Source organism: Moschus berezovskii, chromosome 20, assembly GCF_049115385.1.
Source record: "Moschus berezovskii isolate FMDL1 chromosome 20, NW_MosBer_1.0, whole genome shotgun sequence".
NCBI lineage: Eukaryota > Metazoa > Chordata > Mammalia > Artiodactyla > Moschidae > Moschus > Moschus berezovskii.
In genome coordinates, this window is record NC_142479.1 from 67,487,908 (window position 1) to 67,505,582 (window position 17,675).

Sequence of the window (17,675 nt, forward strand, 5' to 3'; positions counted from 1 at the left end):
TACACAGTGAATGAATCACACATTTAAAACCTAAACCCGACCATTTCTGAACAAAGGTTCTCCCCTTACCTGCAGATCTCTGAGCACCCGAAGGCCTAAGAAACAGCCTCAAAAGCAGCAGTTCTTTACCTGAATTTCAGATGTTATAAGTCTCCAACATTCAAGTCAACCAGCAACCTCCTCCCTGGTCGCTCCAAACTGGGTCATAGGTCAATAGGTGAATGGAAAAGTACTGCTCTCCCAGACACACACACACACACACACACAGATACACACACGTCAGTATAGGTGAGTGGAAAAGTACTGCTCTCCCAGACACACACACACACACACACAGATACACACACGTCAGTATAGGTGAGTGGAAAAGTACTGCTCTCCCAGACACACACACACACACACACAGATACACACACGTCAGTATAGGTGAATGGAAAAGTACTGCTCTCCCAGACACACACACACACACACACACAGATACACACACGTCAGTATAGGTGAATGGAAAAGTACTGCTCTCCCAGACATAGAATACACACAGACACACACACACACTGACTTTCAAACTGACCATCCAAAATGACTGGGATCATCAATGTCTTTGTTTCTAACAGCTTTACTGATTGCAATGTACACCTTATAAATATTCACCTGTTGAAGTGTCTAATTCGGTGAATTTGAGTAAGTTTACAGAGTTGGGCACTATCATTACAACTCAGCTTCAGAACATGTCTAACACCTCAAAACAGCCCTCAGCTCACTGACATCAATCCCCTACTCCAGCACCTATCCATCGGCTTTGCACTGTCTTCACCAAGTCTCATTCTTAGATCCACAAAAAGATCTCAATTCCCTTCTCACTGTGAAGTCTATAAAGCATCGTTTTTCTTACATAACTTAGTTCAAAACTCGCCCACGGAACAGGGAAGGAAACACCTCCCTAAGCACGTCTCCATGATCACAGACTCAAAGAACCACATGCACACGGGCTTAGTGGGGAAACCCTCAGGTGGCCCAGGAGCACAGGCCAAAGAGAATTCGAGGAGGAAGGCAGGGAGGCCCAGTGCGTGCAAAGGTCTTACCAAGTTCCAGAAGCTCTCGTGTTTGCTTGGATTCTCACTGCCCAGAACATCCGCCGACAGAGTGTCCACCTCGCACACGTGCAGTCGGACCCAGTCAAGGAGGTAGAGGAGGAGAGGGCCAGCTGGGAAGAGACACAAGCAGCAGATTCCACTTTCCCAAAGCACAGAGAGTGGAAGGCAGGCGAGCCAACTATGGAGGAAGAGGTTTGTCCTCTTCAGTGAGCGGGCGTGTGGTCTTGACCACAGAGTTGAGCTAGCGGACGGACTTCTGTGGGTGCCTCCTCTGTGCCAGGCAGCTTGACCTTTCACTGAATCGTCAGGGGGGCTGAACAAGAGACTCAGACCTCACCACCCCAGTCACCCCCAGCTTCTTCATAACTATACAATACTCAGTGACCACATCAGCAATGGCCATATGGGGATGGTACTGACTAGGTGCCAGGTACACAACCATGATAAAAAGATAGCGACAGTCCTCAGAATCTACTGGAGGAGGTGAGCAGACAACCAACCAATTCAATTTCAAGCTGCTCAGTGCTTGAGCAGGAGTATGAATAAAAACTGTGACTGCACAGAGACTACTGATACACACTATGGACAACAGTAAATATAAACCATTAGGAGAAAGCAAAAAGGCCTGCAGCCCCTCCACAGAGAGCCCACTCAAGCCAGGATACTGTACTGACCACAATCAAATTCAAGATCAAGGGAATAATTCAGAGTAGACGCATGAAGCTACAGGCTTGCCCCTGACCCAATCACCAGCAAAGGAATTCTCTAAGGGACTCTGCCTTCCACCACCTAATCCTGCCTCATATCCGTACAACTTTTTTCATTCTTAAAATTTTAAACGACAGAAATGTACTGTCTCATGTTTCTGGAGGCTAAAAGTCTCAGGAGCTGGGAGGGCTGGTTCCCTCGGAGGCTGGGGAAGAACCTGCACACACCTCTCCCAAGCTTCTAAAACTTTCTAAAGCTTCACCAGTCCATGATATAAATATGGACCACTCCTTTCGCACGCTAGTTTAATATCTGTTTCTTCATATTTTTTAGGGGTCACCTGCCTACAATTTAAGGTTTTCAGAAAATACTCTGACTCTTTTTGCAGTATCTTGACAAAAACACAGGCTTCTTCAGGCATCCTGTAATACTTTCCAATGCTTATATTGATGAAAAGCAATGAAGAGAGCATTCTAGGCAACAAGACTCATCACAGCACAGAACAGGGTAGGGGGGACACCTCTGCCACTGTGACAAGATGATTCTGTGCTCACCTGGGGCTACTTCGATAAAAAGAATCTCACAAAGGTTCCAAATGAGCTCCATTGCCGACAGAATGGAGACCTAAGGAAGGAAGAGAGGCCAAGTTTTGACTGAAAACATTCCAGAGATTTTTTTTCCCTAGAGCTAAGAAACAAAGCAGAGCTTGAAACACATGATGGTCGTTCATTAACTCAACATTTATAGACTGTTCCTATGGCAGGGTTCCCCACGAGATAGGGAATTTTAGGGGTGGGACACAGAAGAATAGTTTCTGTTTCAATGGTTGTGGTTTTAGTTTAATGTGCGTGAGAAAAAATGTAAGTAGCTCTTTACACCCATGATCTTGATGAATATTATAGTTTAGGAAGCAGCTCTGAGTAAAAAGGGAGAGATGATTTTTAGAAAAATATTTAGCAAATAATATTGTAATATACAGGTATAGCAAAAATTAATGATGTTGATATTCAAGGGATTGATGTTTAGGAAACAGTCTATTAAAAAAGTAAACCTAACGTAAGACTCCAAAATAAATCAGCTCTGGACCCTGACCTTAGGAATATGCAGTACCCCTATCATCCTTCTTATACAATCACAAAATTTTATACCTTAATCATAATGAAAAATAAATGGTCTGATGACTTCAGAGATGGTGCACCAGTCCCTACTGACTACTGCGTTTGAATAATATCAAAATTCTAATCAAAGAATGAGAATTCTTTAAGTCATCTTCCAACTAAAATGTAACAACCTGCTGTTTAAAAATACTGGTTCACTGAGTACAGTTCATGAGACTAACCAGTGGTTCTAAAACCTCAGCTCACTATCTCAGGTGACGCAACGTGGTTAGGATTTATATTTCCCGTAAGAGCTGAAAACTCGTACAAGTGTTTATCAAGCACATCCTTATGTTCCAAGGTGCTAAGCCTTGAAGAGGGCATCAGGAAGTTCAAGATAATTCTTATCACTCCAAGGAGTTGCCTGTCTACCTGGCAAGAAAAGACACATCTGCAGTATCAGTGATTACAAAGCCACCCTCGGTGGCTACTGAGGACTCAGAAGGACATAAATGGTGCTAGTACAACACAGGTGGCCCCACCCCCTTACCTGGCTGCTGAACTGGCGGCCACTGGCTGAATCTTTATCAGCAACTAACAAAACACAAAGTATTTTAAGTGAGCAATGTAACTTGAGTATTACTGTTACAGCTTCATATACAGGTACTATGGCTTGTGCCTTCTGATGACCACCCATTTTCACTACAGATTTTTTTTGAAACATGCTTCATATCTCTGTTGTACATCAATGATCTCAAACGAAAGCCCAGAAATGACAAGTGGCTCTTTCAACTACAATGTGGCAAATGTAGAGACCACCATGTTATACAAGATACTATCCAACACCTACAAGTCACATGGCTCTCAGGGTTATGATAACTTTCAATCACCAAGATCAAAGAACTGGGAATGTAATTGTCAAAGGTCTTTAATTTGGCCCTTTAGCCTCATACCTGCTAACATAATATGTTCTAATTTGTTCTAAAATGTACTCAAGATAACTGCCAGAAAATTAAAGATTATGTTAAGATAGGAAAGTAGGAGTTTTAAACTAGAATGTCAATCAGATTTTACCTTGTAGTACCTATAGCCAGATAAATACTTCAATTACTAACACACACACACACAATACTCACCTGCAAATTGGTGCATTTCCTCCATGCACGCTCTTATGACTGAACGGTAGTTTTTACTCACTCGAACCAATCTACAAAAGATGAAATGGCATACAAGATGAACCTGGAACAGTTTGTGGCGACAGAAAATAAGGAACATCTTGTGATGATAGAAAGTATCAAAAAAAAAAGATAAAAAGCTTGCTGACAGACAGGAGCCAACTTGAAGGAGTTCCCCATGGCCAAAGCTAAAAGAACTTGAGCTATAAAATAAACAAAATACCATACAACCTAGGGACTAAAACAAATATCCATGAGTCCACAAGGATATTAATGGTCTCAAATGAGACCCACTAATGGATCCTAAAATTAGTGGTTGAAATTTGAGGTGAAACGGTATTTTCATAGTCTCAGTTTTTCCCTCAAATACTTACTAGTTACAAAGGGAAAGATAACTTTATAGTACAGAAACCCAGTAGAAACCACATTAACCAAGTGAGCAAGGTCAATATAAACATAATAAAACATCAGCATCATGAACCTCATGATGTGATGTGTGAAGAAGGACATATCACACCACTTCTGTGGTATTCTTGCTAAAAATGCATAATCTCTGCTCAGTCATGAGAAGACATCTGACAAACCCAGGACAGTTTTGAGGGATGGTTTCCAAGATAATTGGTCAATACTTTTCAAAAGTGATAAGGCCATGAAGCAGATTAAGGGAGAAAAAAACTAAATGCAACCTCATTTGGTTGCAGAAGAGAATAAAGGACATTAGTGGAAAAAATAGTGGAACTGAAATAAGGCCTTCAGTTAATCACACTGCATCAACATTTAAGTGTCCTGGTTTAAACAGCAGTAATGTGGTCATACAAGATACCAACATCAGAGAAGCTGGATGAGGGATGTACAGAAGTCTATTATTTTTGCACCTTTTCTGTATGTTTAAAACTATTTCAAAACACAGTTCTTAAAAAAGGAAAGAGTAGAACAAAACAAACAAAAAAGGAACTGGCTATTAGTTACCAAAATGTAGATCCTTAGAAAGAAACGTTAGTTCTAAAAGAGACCTAAATGCTGCCTACTGGCTCCATTTATTTTTGTTTATTTATTTTCTGGCTCCCTTTAAAGATGAACAGAAGATAAAATGCTTATCAAGGAAGTAAAATACTGTGACACTGTGATTTATAAGAAGAAATAAAACACTAGTCTTTATCCCCAATCCCTGACTCACAGCTCCTAAAACCTTTGTAAATTCCTAAATGACAAGAGCACTAGCAGCATCTTTTGTTGCAACTCTAGGTAGCTCCTGGATGAGGACTGATTACCAGAAAGCCCAAGCCATAATTAGAAATTGAAATTATCAGCCCTGTCCCTGACTTCCCTGGAGAGAGGAGAGGGCCATAAATGGTGATAATAATTGAGCATACCTACATGAGGAAGATTCCATAAAATCTCAAAGGCAAGGGGTTTGGAGAGCTTCCAGGTAGATGAACACATCCACGTACCAGGTTGGTGACACATCCCAGCTCCACAGGGACAGCAGTTCCTGCGCTTGGGACTCTTCCAGACCAGGGCCCACGTTCATCTTCACCTGGCTGTCCATCTACGTCCTTTCTCATATCCTTTAACGAACTGCTAATCTTGTTTCCTTGAGTTCTGTGAGCTCCTCCAGCAAATTTATCAAACCTGAGGTCACCATGGGAACCTCTGATTTGTAGCCAAGCTGGAGAGCAGCTGGGGGTCACCTGGGGACCCACTATTTGTGACTGGGATCTGAATGGGAGGCAGTTTTGTGCGATAGAGCCCCTAACTGGTGGAATCTGTTGCTGTCTCCAGGGAGGCGGGGTGAGAATGCAGCTGAATGTAGGACACACAGCCGGGGTCGGAGAACTGCTTGGTGTGAAAACTCCCACACATTTGACGTCAGAAGGGTTATGAGTGAAACACGGGAAAAACTTTTGTTTTTCCAACACAAATACCAACATTATCTATTCCCTAGAAATATGAATGGACACTAAGAAAAACCTAACACATGGGCTCTCAAACTCCACTTGTACTTAAGACTCACCCAGAGACTTTAGGATCCACCCCTTGAAATTTTGGAGATATGAGGTGAGGCCTGACGCTGATACAGTTAATTCACAAACCACACTTCAACCAATTCTAGTCTATAAACAATGCAAGTTTTCTGGTCTCTTCCCAAAAGAATGCTTGAAAATCATAATTTAAAGACAAAACAAAACCCTCAACAGTGGGACCTCATTCAATGACTCTCAGGTGCTTGTTTGGCTTAAATTTTATTCTTTGGAGGGTAAATGAAGTAGGAATAGAAACAAAGAAAGCTCGTCAAGCAGCCAGCAAGTCGAGTGGCAGCCATTCGCACATTCTCTGTAAGACTTCTCCATCCACGACCACTTACACTGCCCAGTAGAGGCCAGAAAATCAAACCCGGAGTTGCATATTTCTCTGGGAGGTCCATCCATTGTGCAAAAGGAAAAGGATGCATTTCACTTGGTTTTTCAAAATTTAGTTGTGGGAGGCAGCACCTATCAGCAACCAACTTACTGAGCTTTTCTGGATTTTCCAGTCAACTCTTCTTCAATTCTCTGGAGGCCCACAAAGATTCCATGGGATTCATTGAAGAGTTTTCTCAGGATTTTAGAGTAAACATCTATATCCTTTCGGATGATATGGATAAAGGGGCAACCTGCCACCATCTCGGATTTTCCTGAAACAAAACAGGAAAAACAAAAATTAACATCTATCACAGTCATCCACATCAAAGCACTCTAAAAATTTTAATTGAGGAGCTAATTACAGAAGTGTTAGCTTCTTTGCTACTGATTTCATGGTATATTATTTATCTACACATGAATTTTTATTTTCCTTGGCCATGCAGCATGTGGGACCTTAGTTTCCCAACCAGGGCTTGAACGCACACCCCTGCAGTGGGAGCACAGAGTCCTAACCACTGGATAGCCGGAGAAATTCCTCATATGTGAATTTTTTTTTTTTTAGTTTTTATTTATTTTGGCTGTGCTGGGTCTCTGTTGCTGCTTGGACTTTTCTCTAGTTGCAGGGAGTGGGGCCTACGCTTTAGTTGCAGTGCACGGGGTTCTCTTGTTGTGGAGCACGGGCTCCAGGGTATGCATTTCAGTAGCTGTGGCTCACTGGCTCAGCAGTTGTGGTTCCTGGGCTCTAGAGCACAGGTTCAAGTTGTGGCACATGGGATTAGTTGCTCCATGGCATAGTTGATCCGTGGACCAGGGATCGAACCCACGTCTCCTGCATTGGCAGGTGGACTCTTTATCACTCAGCCACCTGACTGAGTGGAAGTCGCTCAGTTTTGTCCGACTCTTTGTGACCCCATGGACCATACAGTCCATGGAGTTCTCCAGGCCAGAATACTAGAGTGGGTAGCCACTCCCTTCTCCTGGGGATCTTCCCAAACCAGGGATTGAACCCAGGTCTGTCGCATTGCAGGTGGATTCTTTACCGGCTGAGCCACAAGGGAAGCCCAAGAATACCAGAGTGGGTAGCCTATCCCTTCTCCAGTGGATCTTCCGGACCCAGGAATCAAAACAGGGTCTCCTGCGTTGCAGGCGAGTTCTTTACCAACTGAGCTATGAGGAAAGCCCTCATATGTGAATTTTCTTAAATTCTTTTAATATTTTATTGAAGGATAATTGCTTTACAGAATTGTGCTGTTTTCTGTCGAACCTCAATATCAGCCATAGGTATACATATATCCCCCTCCCTTTTGAAACTCTCCCCCATCTCCCTCCCTACCCCACCCCTCTAGGTTGATACAGAGCCCTTGTTTGAGTTTCCTGAGCCATACAGCAAATTTCCATTGGCCATCTACTTTACATACGGTAATGTAAATTTCCATGTTACTCTTTCCATACATCTCACCTTCTCCCCATGGCCAAGTCTATTCTCTATGTCTGTTTCTCCATTGTTGCCCTGTAAATAAATTCTTCAGTATCATTTTTCTAGATTCCGTATATACGTGTTAGAATACAGTATTTATCTTTCTCACTTCACTCTGAATAACAGGTTCTAGGTTCATCCACCTCATTAGAACTGACTCAAATGTGTTCCTTTTTACTGTGTATATTTACCACAACTTCTTTATTCATTCATCTGTTGATGGATATCTAGGTTGCTTCCATGTTCTAGCTACTGTAAATAGTGCTGCAAAGAACAATGGGATACACGTGTCTCTTTCAATTTTGGTTTCCTCAGGTTATATGCTGAGAAGTGGAATTGCTGGGTCATATGGTGGTTTTCTTCCTAGTTTTTTAAGGAATCTCCATACTGTCTTCCATAGTGGCTGTATCAATTTACATTCCCACCAACAGTGCAAGAGTGTTCCCTTTTCTCCACACCCTCTCCAGCATTTATTGTCTGTAGACTTTTTGATGGGGCCATTCTGACCAGTGTGAGGTGATATCTCACCGTAGTTTTGATTTGCATTTCTCTAATAATGAGCGATGTTGAACATCTTTTCATGTGGTTGTTAGCCATCTGTATGTCGTCTTTGGAGAAATATCTGTTTAGGTCTTCTCCCCACTTTTTGAATGGGTTGTTTGTTTTTCAGGTATTGAATTGGATGAGCTGCTTGTATATTTTGGAAATTAATCCTTTGTCAGTTGCTTCATTTGCTATTATTTTCTCCCATTCTGAGGGTTTTCTTTTCACTTTGCTTAGTTTCCTTTGCTGTGCAAAAGCATTTAAGTTTAATCAGGTCCCACTTATCTACTTTTGTTTTTATTTCCATTACTCTAGGAGGTGGGTCATAGAGGATTTTGCTTTATGACATATGTGCATTTTTATACACAAATGTTTACTCTTAGACTTTACCCCTCAACTCACTAGCATACTCTGTAAAGACATGTCACCTCTATCCATTAAAATATACTAGGGAAAAAAAAAAAAGGAAACCACTTAATATTAGCCTATGGTTATGACCAACCTTGATAGTATATTAAAAAGCAGAGACATTACTTTGCCAACCAAGGTCCGTCTAGTCAAGGCAATGGTTTTTCCCGTGGTCATGTATGGTTGTGAGAGTTGGACTGTGAAGAAGGCTGATCGCCGAAGAATCGATGCTTTTGAACTGTGGTGTTGGAGAAGACTCTTGAGAGTCCCTTATACTGCAAGGAGATCCAACCAGTCCATTCTAAAGGAGATCAATCCTGGATGTTCATTGGAGGGACTGATGCTAAAGCTGAAACTGCAATACTTTGGCCACCTCATGCGACGAGTTGACTCACTGGAAAAGACTCTGATGCTGGGAAAGGTTGGGGGCGGGAGGAGAAGGGGACGACGGAGAATGAGATGGCTGGATGGCATCACCGACTCTGTGGACATGAGTTTGAGTGAACTCCGGGAGTTGGTGATGGACAGGGAGGCCTGGCGTGCTGTGATTCATGGGGTCGCGGAGAGTCGGACACGACTGAGCGACTGAACTGAACTGAACTGAACTGAACTGAAACTCAATAAGATAAACCCACAGCTGAAGTTTTACAAAATGTCAAAATAAATATTCTTTTTATATTACTTTTTATTGCCGTTACTCCTAAAACAAAGAATCAAGAACTGACTAAACTATTTTGCAACAGTGATGAAAAGGCTCTGTAATGATAAATTATAAACCACCAACTTATGGAAATTTCACAAACAGCAGCTTCTCAAATAAGTTGTGATAATGTTCAATGGTGTGTTGTGAATGTGATTTCAATAAATAAAAAAAAGAAAGAAAATCTTGAGTTTCCAACAATCAAGGACAAGCTAGAAATGTTGATAAGCTTTCCCATTAAGTAGGGAAAGAAGCCATTCAGACACAATCACAGACGTTTCTCTTCTGAGCAACTTCTACCATTCTGCCAAACTTGAGATTCTCGATACCAAGATATCCCATAGATATTTGGCAACATCAGGGATCATTTCAAAGTATAAAATCAAGAAAAATTACTCTGCTTAAAAATTACATGAGGGACTTCACAGGTGGCACAGTGGGAAAGAACAAGAGATGAGAGTTCGATCCCTGGGTCAGAAAGACTCCTGGAGAAGGAAATGGCATCTCACTCCATCATCCTTGTCTGGGGACTCCCATGGACAGAGGAGGCTAGAGGGCTACAGTCCATAGGATTGCAAAGAGTCAGACACTACTGAGCATGGGTGGTCTAGCGGTTACAACTCCATGCTTCCAATGCAGGGGTCATGGGTTCAATCCCTGGCAAGGGAACTAAGATCCCACATGCCATGCCAAGTGGCAAAAAAATTTAATTAAAAAAAAAAAATCACATGAACTGCATACTACATAATTTGCTAAAATTATATGTCCTTTATTAGGTCAATGTGCTCCCAACAAAAGAGGAAAACCTCTACACTTGGATAAAGAACATGACACAGATTTGCAAAATAATCATTTCAACATTTTCTGAGATTTCTGTCTTGAAAAGGAGAAAGCAAAATCAAATATTCAGATGTTGATTTTACTTTGCTACTAGAGGGAATCTCCATCGGAAAGGTAAGAGCCATGTCCGATACCTGAAGGAGCTAACAGGATAAGTTATTTTGTTCACAATGAAACATTAAGGTAAGGGCTGTGACATCTGCAAACATTCACAATGAGGGGACTACTGTAAAGAGAATTTAGTCAGGACAAAAAGGGAAACAAAAAGCTTCAAGTTTTTAAGTATAAAGAAAACCTTTTTTAACACTGGGAAGATCATTGCTAACTTTTTTTTCCTGGACTCAACATCTGCCAAGTCTCACAAATCAATGAAAATCTTAAATACCTAAAAAGTTTCAAAAATGAAAATGGTACAAAATAAGTTCAAACTGTTTCCGATCTCAGCTAGTCAAATCTGAGAGAATAAAGAAAAAAAAATGTACCTACACAGATAATCTAAAAGAGAAACAAAAAAACTTACCTTTTTTATTGAAAGAGGTTTCACACACCAGCATCTCCCCTGGACCCCAGTCAAAACACATCTGCTTCTTCTGAGAATTCAATCCTGGAATCCACTAGTAAAAGAAAAAATATAAGGCACAGAAATTGTTATTCTTCCTAAAGGCTTTGCTTTCAATTGACTTGCAAGTATAATCCTAGTAATCAGTGGTCGTGAAAGTTATTAAGTGCTATTCTATAAATACAGCTGAGTGTGGCTGAGATGAGTCCAGTCTGTTAGACCCTAAATGAGCAAGAGAGTTTTGTTAGGTGCCTGAACCCAGCCTGCCACTTCTCAAGTGCTGATAAAAAGGAAAGCTAGCCCCTAATTATTATATGGTAATTTAGTGATCTATAGTTCAGAAAAAGGGCAGTTAAAAAAATTAAACAGGAACTGAACTGCTGTTACTCACTAAAAAGACCTCCAATCCCATGGCCTCTATGTCACTTCTTTAATGGTGCTTAATTTTTGTCTCCAGTTCAGTCACACCAATCCCTCCAAGTCTCAGCTTCATAAATCCAACTGCATAATCCACCCATGAGTTATCTAACTTCCAGAGCTATATCCATAACATCAAGAGCCAAAACAGGAACTTAATTCATGGCTGCACATGGGCTTTCTGTAGTTGCAGTGCTAGGGCTTCTCACTGTGGTGGCGTCTCCAGTTGTGGAGCACAGGCCGTAGAGTGCATGGGCTTAGCTGTCCTGCGGCATGAGAAATCTGCCCGGAACTAGGGCTGAACCTGTGTCCCCTGCATTGGCAGGTGGATTCTTGTCCACTGAACCACCAGGGAAGTCCCAAAACAGGGACTTCTGATGCTCATTCCCAAACCTCATTCTACTCCCGCAGTAGGACAAAGCCTTCCTCAACTGTCAGGGGCAACCCTTGTAATCCTCCGCTTTCCCTCGTGACCCACTGAGTTTATTTTAGCTAAATATGCATCTGTCCTGGGCTTCCCAGGTCGCGCTAGTGGTAAAGAATCCGCCTGCCAATGTAGGAGACACGGGTTTGATCCCTGGGTGGGGAAGATCCCCTGGAGAAGGAAATGGCAACCCACTCTGTTATTCTTTCCTGGAAAATCCCAGGGACAGAGGAGCCTGGCAGGAGACAATCCATGGGGTCACAAAGAGTCAGGCACAACTGAGTACCCGCATCTCTCCTATACCCCAGCAATTCCACTTCTAGGTATTTATCTGGAAAGAACCAGAAAAAAAGTGAAGTGACATGAAAGTTGCTCGGTCGACTCCGACTCTTTGTGACCCCATGGACTATACAGTCCATGGAATTCTCCAGGCCAGAATACTGGAGTGGGTAGCCACTCCCTTCTCCAGGGAATCTTCCCAACCCAGGTCTCCCACATTGCAGGCCGATTCTTTACCAGCTGAGCCACCAGGGAAGCCCTAAAAAAAAAAAAAAAAAGACAAGAACTGTAACTCACGTTTCTTAAGAGTCCTTGACCTAAAAAGATAATACCACTGGTCTAGAAAAACTACTCAAGATTAATCTCTTTGGATCTACACTGAAACATTCCTGAATCTGCTATTTACTAACTGGCCTTCACGAGCCTTGATATATTCACTCTGCTATAAAAAGTGACAATAGTTTTCAAGGTTATTCATCAGCCTCTCGAGAGTGTATAGAGCAAGCTCAAAGAGCAGACTAACTCTTAAATACAGACGTGACTGAATTCAAACTTTCATTGTTGAGGTTCAGATTCTAGTCTATGGATGATGCCCTTCTGAGAGGCTGCGTCCACAAGGCCAACCGGTTTCCTACCTGGTCTCCCCAACACCAATGTAAAGCTGGGTTGTTACAAGTCAGTCATCACTACTAGGAGCAAAATTCAGCTTAGAGTGTTTTCATTCCATTTATAAATGCATGACTCATTGTCATGGTTCAGTAGCAAGTAGCTCTCCAGGGTCACACAGAGTACTGGGAAAGTTTCCCCACCCCAAAATTCTGACGTAAGTCAAGGAGGGAAAAGCAAGATAACATGTGGTCTGAAAAAGTCCCGGTGATTCCAATAGTCTATTTTACCTCCCAAAATACAGTGACACAGTCCTTGATGGATAGTTAGCATTTAAGGTACTTCACATATGCGTTAAAGATTAACACTCTATAGCATATAGCAGCAAGCTTTATAGAGAGTAACATCCCACGTTCACTGCTATTTGAGATCTCATGTCTCTTGTCCATTTAGCTTTGAATTGACTTCTATTTTCAGTTTTTGGTTTTGTGAGATACTGCTTTGCTTCAGCAAAAAGCTAAGCTGAAGGCATCTTAACTTTCTAAAAAGCAAAAATATAAGGTCAGACAGCTTGCCGTTTAGCAGGGCTTACAGGTTACTAAGAGCTAAGAGATGCAGAACGAGCCTAAATAGACAGATGGAAATATCTCCTAGTCAGGGAAGTCAGGGAAAGCTTTTCTGACAAAGAGGCTGCTGGAGCTTGTACTTAAAAAATGAGTGGGTTAGAAAACTAAGGGAGAAGAGCATCCCAGACAGGGGAAGGGTAGGTATCCCTCCTCTAACAGCCATGAATCTCCTTCTAAGCATCATACATCATCCACATCTGACATACCCTCCTGAGAGTTCAAACAGATGTGAAAGCAATCAGAGCAATGAAAAAGCAGGAATAGCCTCCTGAGACCTAGTAGATGCTGAAAAGATCAAGAACAGATAGAAAGAATACATGGAAGAACTGTATAAAAAGATCTTAATGAACCGGATTAGTACAGTGGTGTGGTTAGTCACCCAGAGTCAGACATTCTGGAGTGCAAAGTCAAGTGGGCCTTAAGAGAAGCACTGCTGTTAATAAAGCTAGTGGATGTGATGAAATTCCAGCAGAACTACTCAAATCCCTAAAGAAGGATACCATCAAGGTTTTGCATGCATTATGTCAGCAAGTCTGGAAGATCCAGCAGTGGCCACAGGGCTGGAAAAGGTCAATCTTCATCCCAATTCCTAAGAAGGGTAGTACCAAAGAATGTGCTAACCATCGGACAATTGCACTCATCTCCCATGCTAGTAAGATCATGCTTAAAATCTTGCATGCTAGGCTGCAGCATTATGCGAACCAAGAACTTCCAGATGTCCAAGCTGGGCTTAGAAAAGAAAGAGGAACTAGAGATCAAATTGCCAACATTTGCTGGATGATACAGAAAGCAAGCGAATTTCAGAAAAAACATCTATCTCTGCCTCACCGACTACACTAAAGCCTTTGACTGTGTGGATCATGACAAACTGTGGAAAGCTCTTAGAGAGATGGAAATATCAACAATCTCAGATATGCAGATGACACTACCCTTATGGCAGAAAGTGAAGAGGAACTCAAAAGCCTCTTGATGAAAGTGAAAGAGGAGAGTGAAAAGGTTGGCCTGAAGCTCAACATTCAGAAAACAAAGATCATGGCATCTGGTCCCATCACTTCATGGGAAATAGATGGGGAAACAGTGGAAACAGTGTCAGACTTTATTTTTTTGGGCTCCAAAATCACTGTGGATGCTGATTGCAGCCATGAAATTAAAAGACACTTACTCCTTGGAAGGAAAGTTATTACCAACCTTGATAATATATTAAAAAGCAGAGACATTACTTTGCCAACCAAGGTCCATCTAGTCAAGGCTATGGTTTTTCCCGTGGTCATGTATGGATGCGAGAGTTGGAGTGTGAAGAAAGCTGATCGCTGAAGAATTGATGCTTTTGAACTGTGGTGTTGGAGAAGACTCCTGAGAGTCCCTTGTACCGCAAGAAGATCCAACCAGTCCATTCTAAGGGAGATTGATCCTGGGTGTTCATTGGAAGGACTGATGCTAAAGCTGAAACTCCAATACTTTGGCCACCTCATGCTACGAGTTGACTCACTGGAAAAGACTCTGATGCTGGGAAAGGTTGGGGGCGGGAAGAAAAGGGGACGACCGAGAATGAGATGGCTGGATGGCATCACCAACTCTGTGGACATGAGTTTGAGTGAACTCCGGGAGTTGGTGATGGACAGGGAGGCCTGGCGTGCTGTGATTCATGGGGTCGCGGAGAGTCGGACACGACTGAGCGACTGAACTGAACTGAAATGAATATCAGACCATCTCACCTATCTCCTGAGAAATATTCCCTGACTGGGAAATATTTCCATCTGTCCACTTAGGCTTGTTCTACATCTCTTAGCTCTTGGTAACCTGTTCAGTTCAGTCGCTCAGTCGTGTCCGACTCTCCGCGACCCCATGAATCACAGCACACCAAGCCTCCCTGTCCATCACCAACTCCCGGAGTTCGTAAGCCCTGCTAAATGGCAAAGCAGCAAAGTTATAACCCTGTATGGAAAAACTGATCAGTTCAAGATCAAGAAAGGAGTATGACAGGGCTGTCTGCTGTCACTGTTTGTTTAATCTATATGCTGAGCACATCATAAGAAATGCCGGGTTGGGTGAGTTACAAGCCAGAATCAAGATAAGCAGGAGAAACATGAACAGACTTAGTTAGATATGCGGATGATACCACCCTAATGGCAGAAAGTGAAGAGGAACTAAAGAGCCTCTTGATGAGTGTGAAGGAGAAGTGTGAAAGAGTCGGCTTAAGGCTAAATATTAAAAAAACTAAGATCATGGCACCTAGCCCCATTACTGCAAGGCAAACAGAAGGGGAAAAGGTCAAAGTAATGAGAGATTTCCTCTTGGGCTCCAAAATCACTGCAGATGGTAACTGCAGCCATGAAATCAGAAGACAATTGCTTCTTGACAGGAAAGTGATGACAAACCTAGACAGTGAGTTGAAAAGCAGAGACATTGCCGACAAAGGTTCGTATGGTCAACGCTATGGTCTTCCCAGTGGTCAAGTACGGTTGTGAGAACTGGACCGTAAAGAAGGCAGAACGCCAAAGAATTGATGCCTTCGAACTGTGATGCTGGAGAAGACTCCTGAAAGTCCCTTGGACAGCAAGGAGATCAAACCAGTCGATTTAAGAGAGGTCAACCCTGAGTACTCATTGGAGGGACTGTTTCTGAAGCTCCAGTATTTTGGTCATCTGATGAGAACAGACGACTCACGTGGCGAAGTCCCTGATGCTGGGAAAGATCGAGGGCAGGAGGAGCAGAGGGCGTCAGAGGATGAGATGACGGGACGGCATCAAGGATGGAATGGACTTGAACTTAAGCAAACTCCGGGAGGTGGTGCGGGGCAGGGAGGCCTGGCGTGCTGCAATCCATGGGGTCGCAAGGAATCGGACACGCCCGGGCGACTGAACAACAGCAGTCTCCCGTGAGAACTATACTTGGTAAACCTTGGTCCAGCTCAAGCAGAAGCCAAGCTCACGGGGCTGCGACGTGAAGCTTTGCTCGGCTGGGAGAAAAAGCGCCGTACAATACCTTCGCCTGGCTCCAACCCGCTCATTAAAGCTTTAGCCCAAGAGGAGAAGCAGAAGCAGGGAGGTCGGGGGGGCAAGGGACGGAAAGGAACAGAGTTGCGGTGGGGCGGGGGGTGGTCTCCAGGGCCAGGTATTCCTCAGAATATACAAGGGAGCAGAAACCCAGCGACCGCCGCGACCCACACGCGGGGAGCGAATTAATGCGACTTCGAACTGGGGGCAACCGTGCTGAGGACGAGGCGGACCCAATCTCCCCGGGGAGGAAGCGTACTGTTCGGGGCCCCCTTACAGTGACCGTCGGCTCGCCGTCCAACTCCTCCATAGCTCCGCACCACAGCCGCCGGGAACTCGCAGCGCCGCCAAGGCTCGCGCCTCAGGGCGCCGGCTCGGGGCCGGCTGCGAGAGAGGACCCCGCGCGTGAGCGCCTCGCGCACTGCCTGCAGGCCCCGCCGCCCGCCGGGCCGGGGGCTTCTCCTCAGAGCCACGGCCACCCTGCTGCGGCGCTCCGCACGCGGCACTCCTTCTGGCCTCGACCACGCGAACGGGGAAGGCAGCGCCAGCGGCGGCCTGCCCGCACGGGACCGCTTTCGCCAGATCCGGCGCCGCCGCGGACACCCCTGAGCCGGGCGGGGAGAAGGCCCCCCGGAGACGGCGGGAGCGGCGGGGAGGCGGCTGCGCGTGCGCGGCCGAGGGCGAGCGCTCGGCTTGGCCCCGGCGGGAGCGAGCTCACCGCCTTTGCAGAACCTGGGTTTCCTCCCCGAGCCTCGGTCTGCAGGCTCGCGTCGTCGGCGCCGCTGCTTTTTCCACGGCAGGAGCCCCGTTGGTCCATCGGGCTTGTGTACGAAGGTATTCGTCGCCAGCCCCTACCCCAAAAGGCTCCAGAGGCATGAGGGGGACGAGACTGATCCTGCTGAAACAGCTGGGAAATGGAGACCCCTGGGCTCAGTTGAACACAAGTACTGGTTTGTTATGGGCTTCCCAGGTGGCTCAGTGGTCAAGAATCCCGAGACGCGGGTTCGATCCCTGGGTGGGAAAGATCACCTACAGGTAAAAAATGGCAACCCTCTCCAGTACTCTTGCCTGGGAAAATCCCATGGACAGAGGAGCCTGGCGGATTACATTTCATGGAGTCGCAAGAGTCGAACGCGGCTTAGCGACTGAACAACTGATTTGTTATCTCACCAAAGAAAAACAGGAGAAAAGAATCAAATCAGGGAATTCGAATCGCAGGTCTTGTTATGGAAAACCTCAAAAGTGCTTCGGTGACCTAAAGGAGTTATTTATTTTGTGACTGTCATATTTACAAATGCATACACATACGAAGAAGAGAATATTA

General features: G+C 44.1%; 1 protein-coding gene across 2 annotated transcripts in view; it reads right to left on the reverse strand.

Moving 5' to 3' along the window:
• The window catches only part of NUP85 (nucleoporin 85), a 28,824-nt gene extending 11,951 nt beyond the window's left edge, over window positions 1–16,873 (reverse strand). Inside the window, exons 1-7 of one of the 2 annotated variants that reach the window (XM_088829348.1) lie at window positions 16,629–16,873; window positions 10,965–11,058; window positions 6,586–6,748; window positions 4,036–4,106; window positions 3,450–3,493; window positions 2,357–2,426; window positions 1,083–1,204 (exon numbers count right to left, since the gene is read on the reverse strand). In XM_088829348.1, coding sequence (XP_088685474.1) covers window positions 1,083–1,204; window positions 2,357–2,426; window positions 3,450–3,493; window positions 4,036–4,106; window positions 6,586–6,748; window positions 10,965–11,058; window positions 16,629–16,661 — 597 coding nt within the window. In that variant the 5' untranslated portion in view covers window positions 16,662–16,873. The remainder of the gene's footprint in view (window positions 1–1,082; window positions 1,205–2,356; window positions 2,427–3,449; window positions 3,494–4,035; window positions 4,107–6,585; window positions 6,749–10,964; window positions 11,059–16,628) is intronic. The other variant, XM_055408618.2, reaches the window with a different exon arrangement.
• Between the last annotated feature and the right edge of the window lie 802 nt (window positions 16,874–17,675).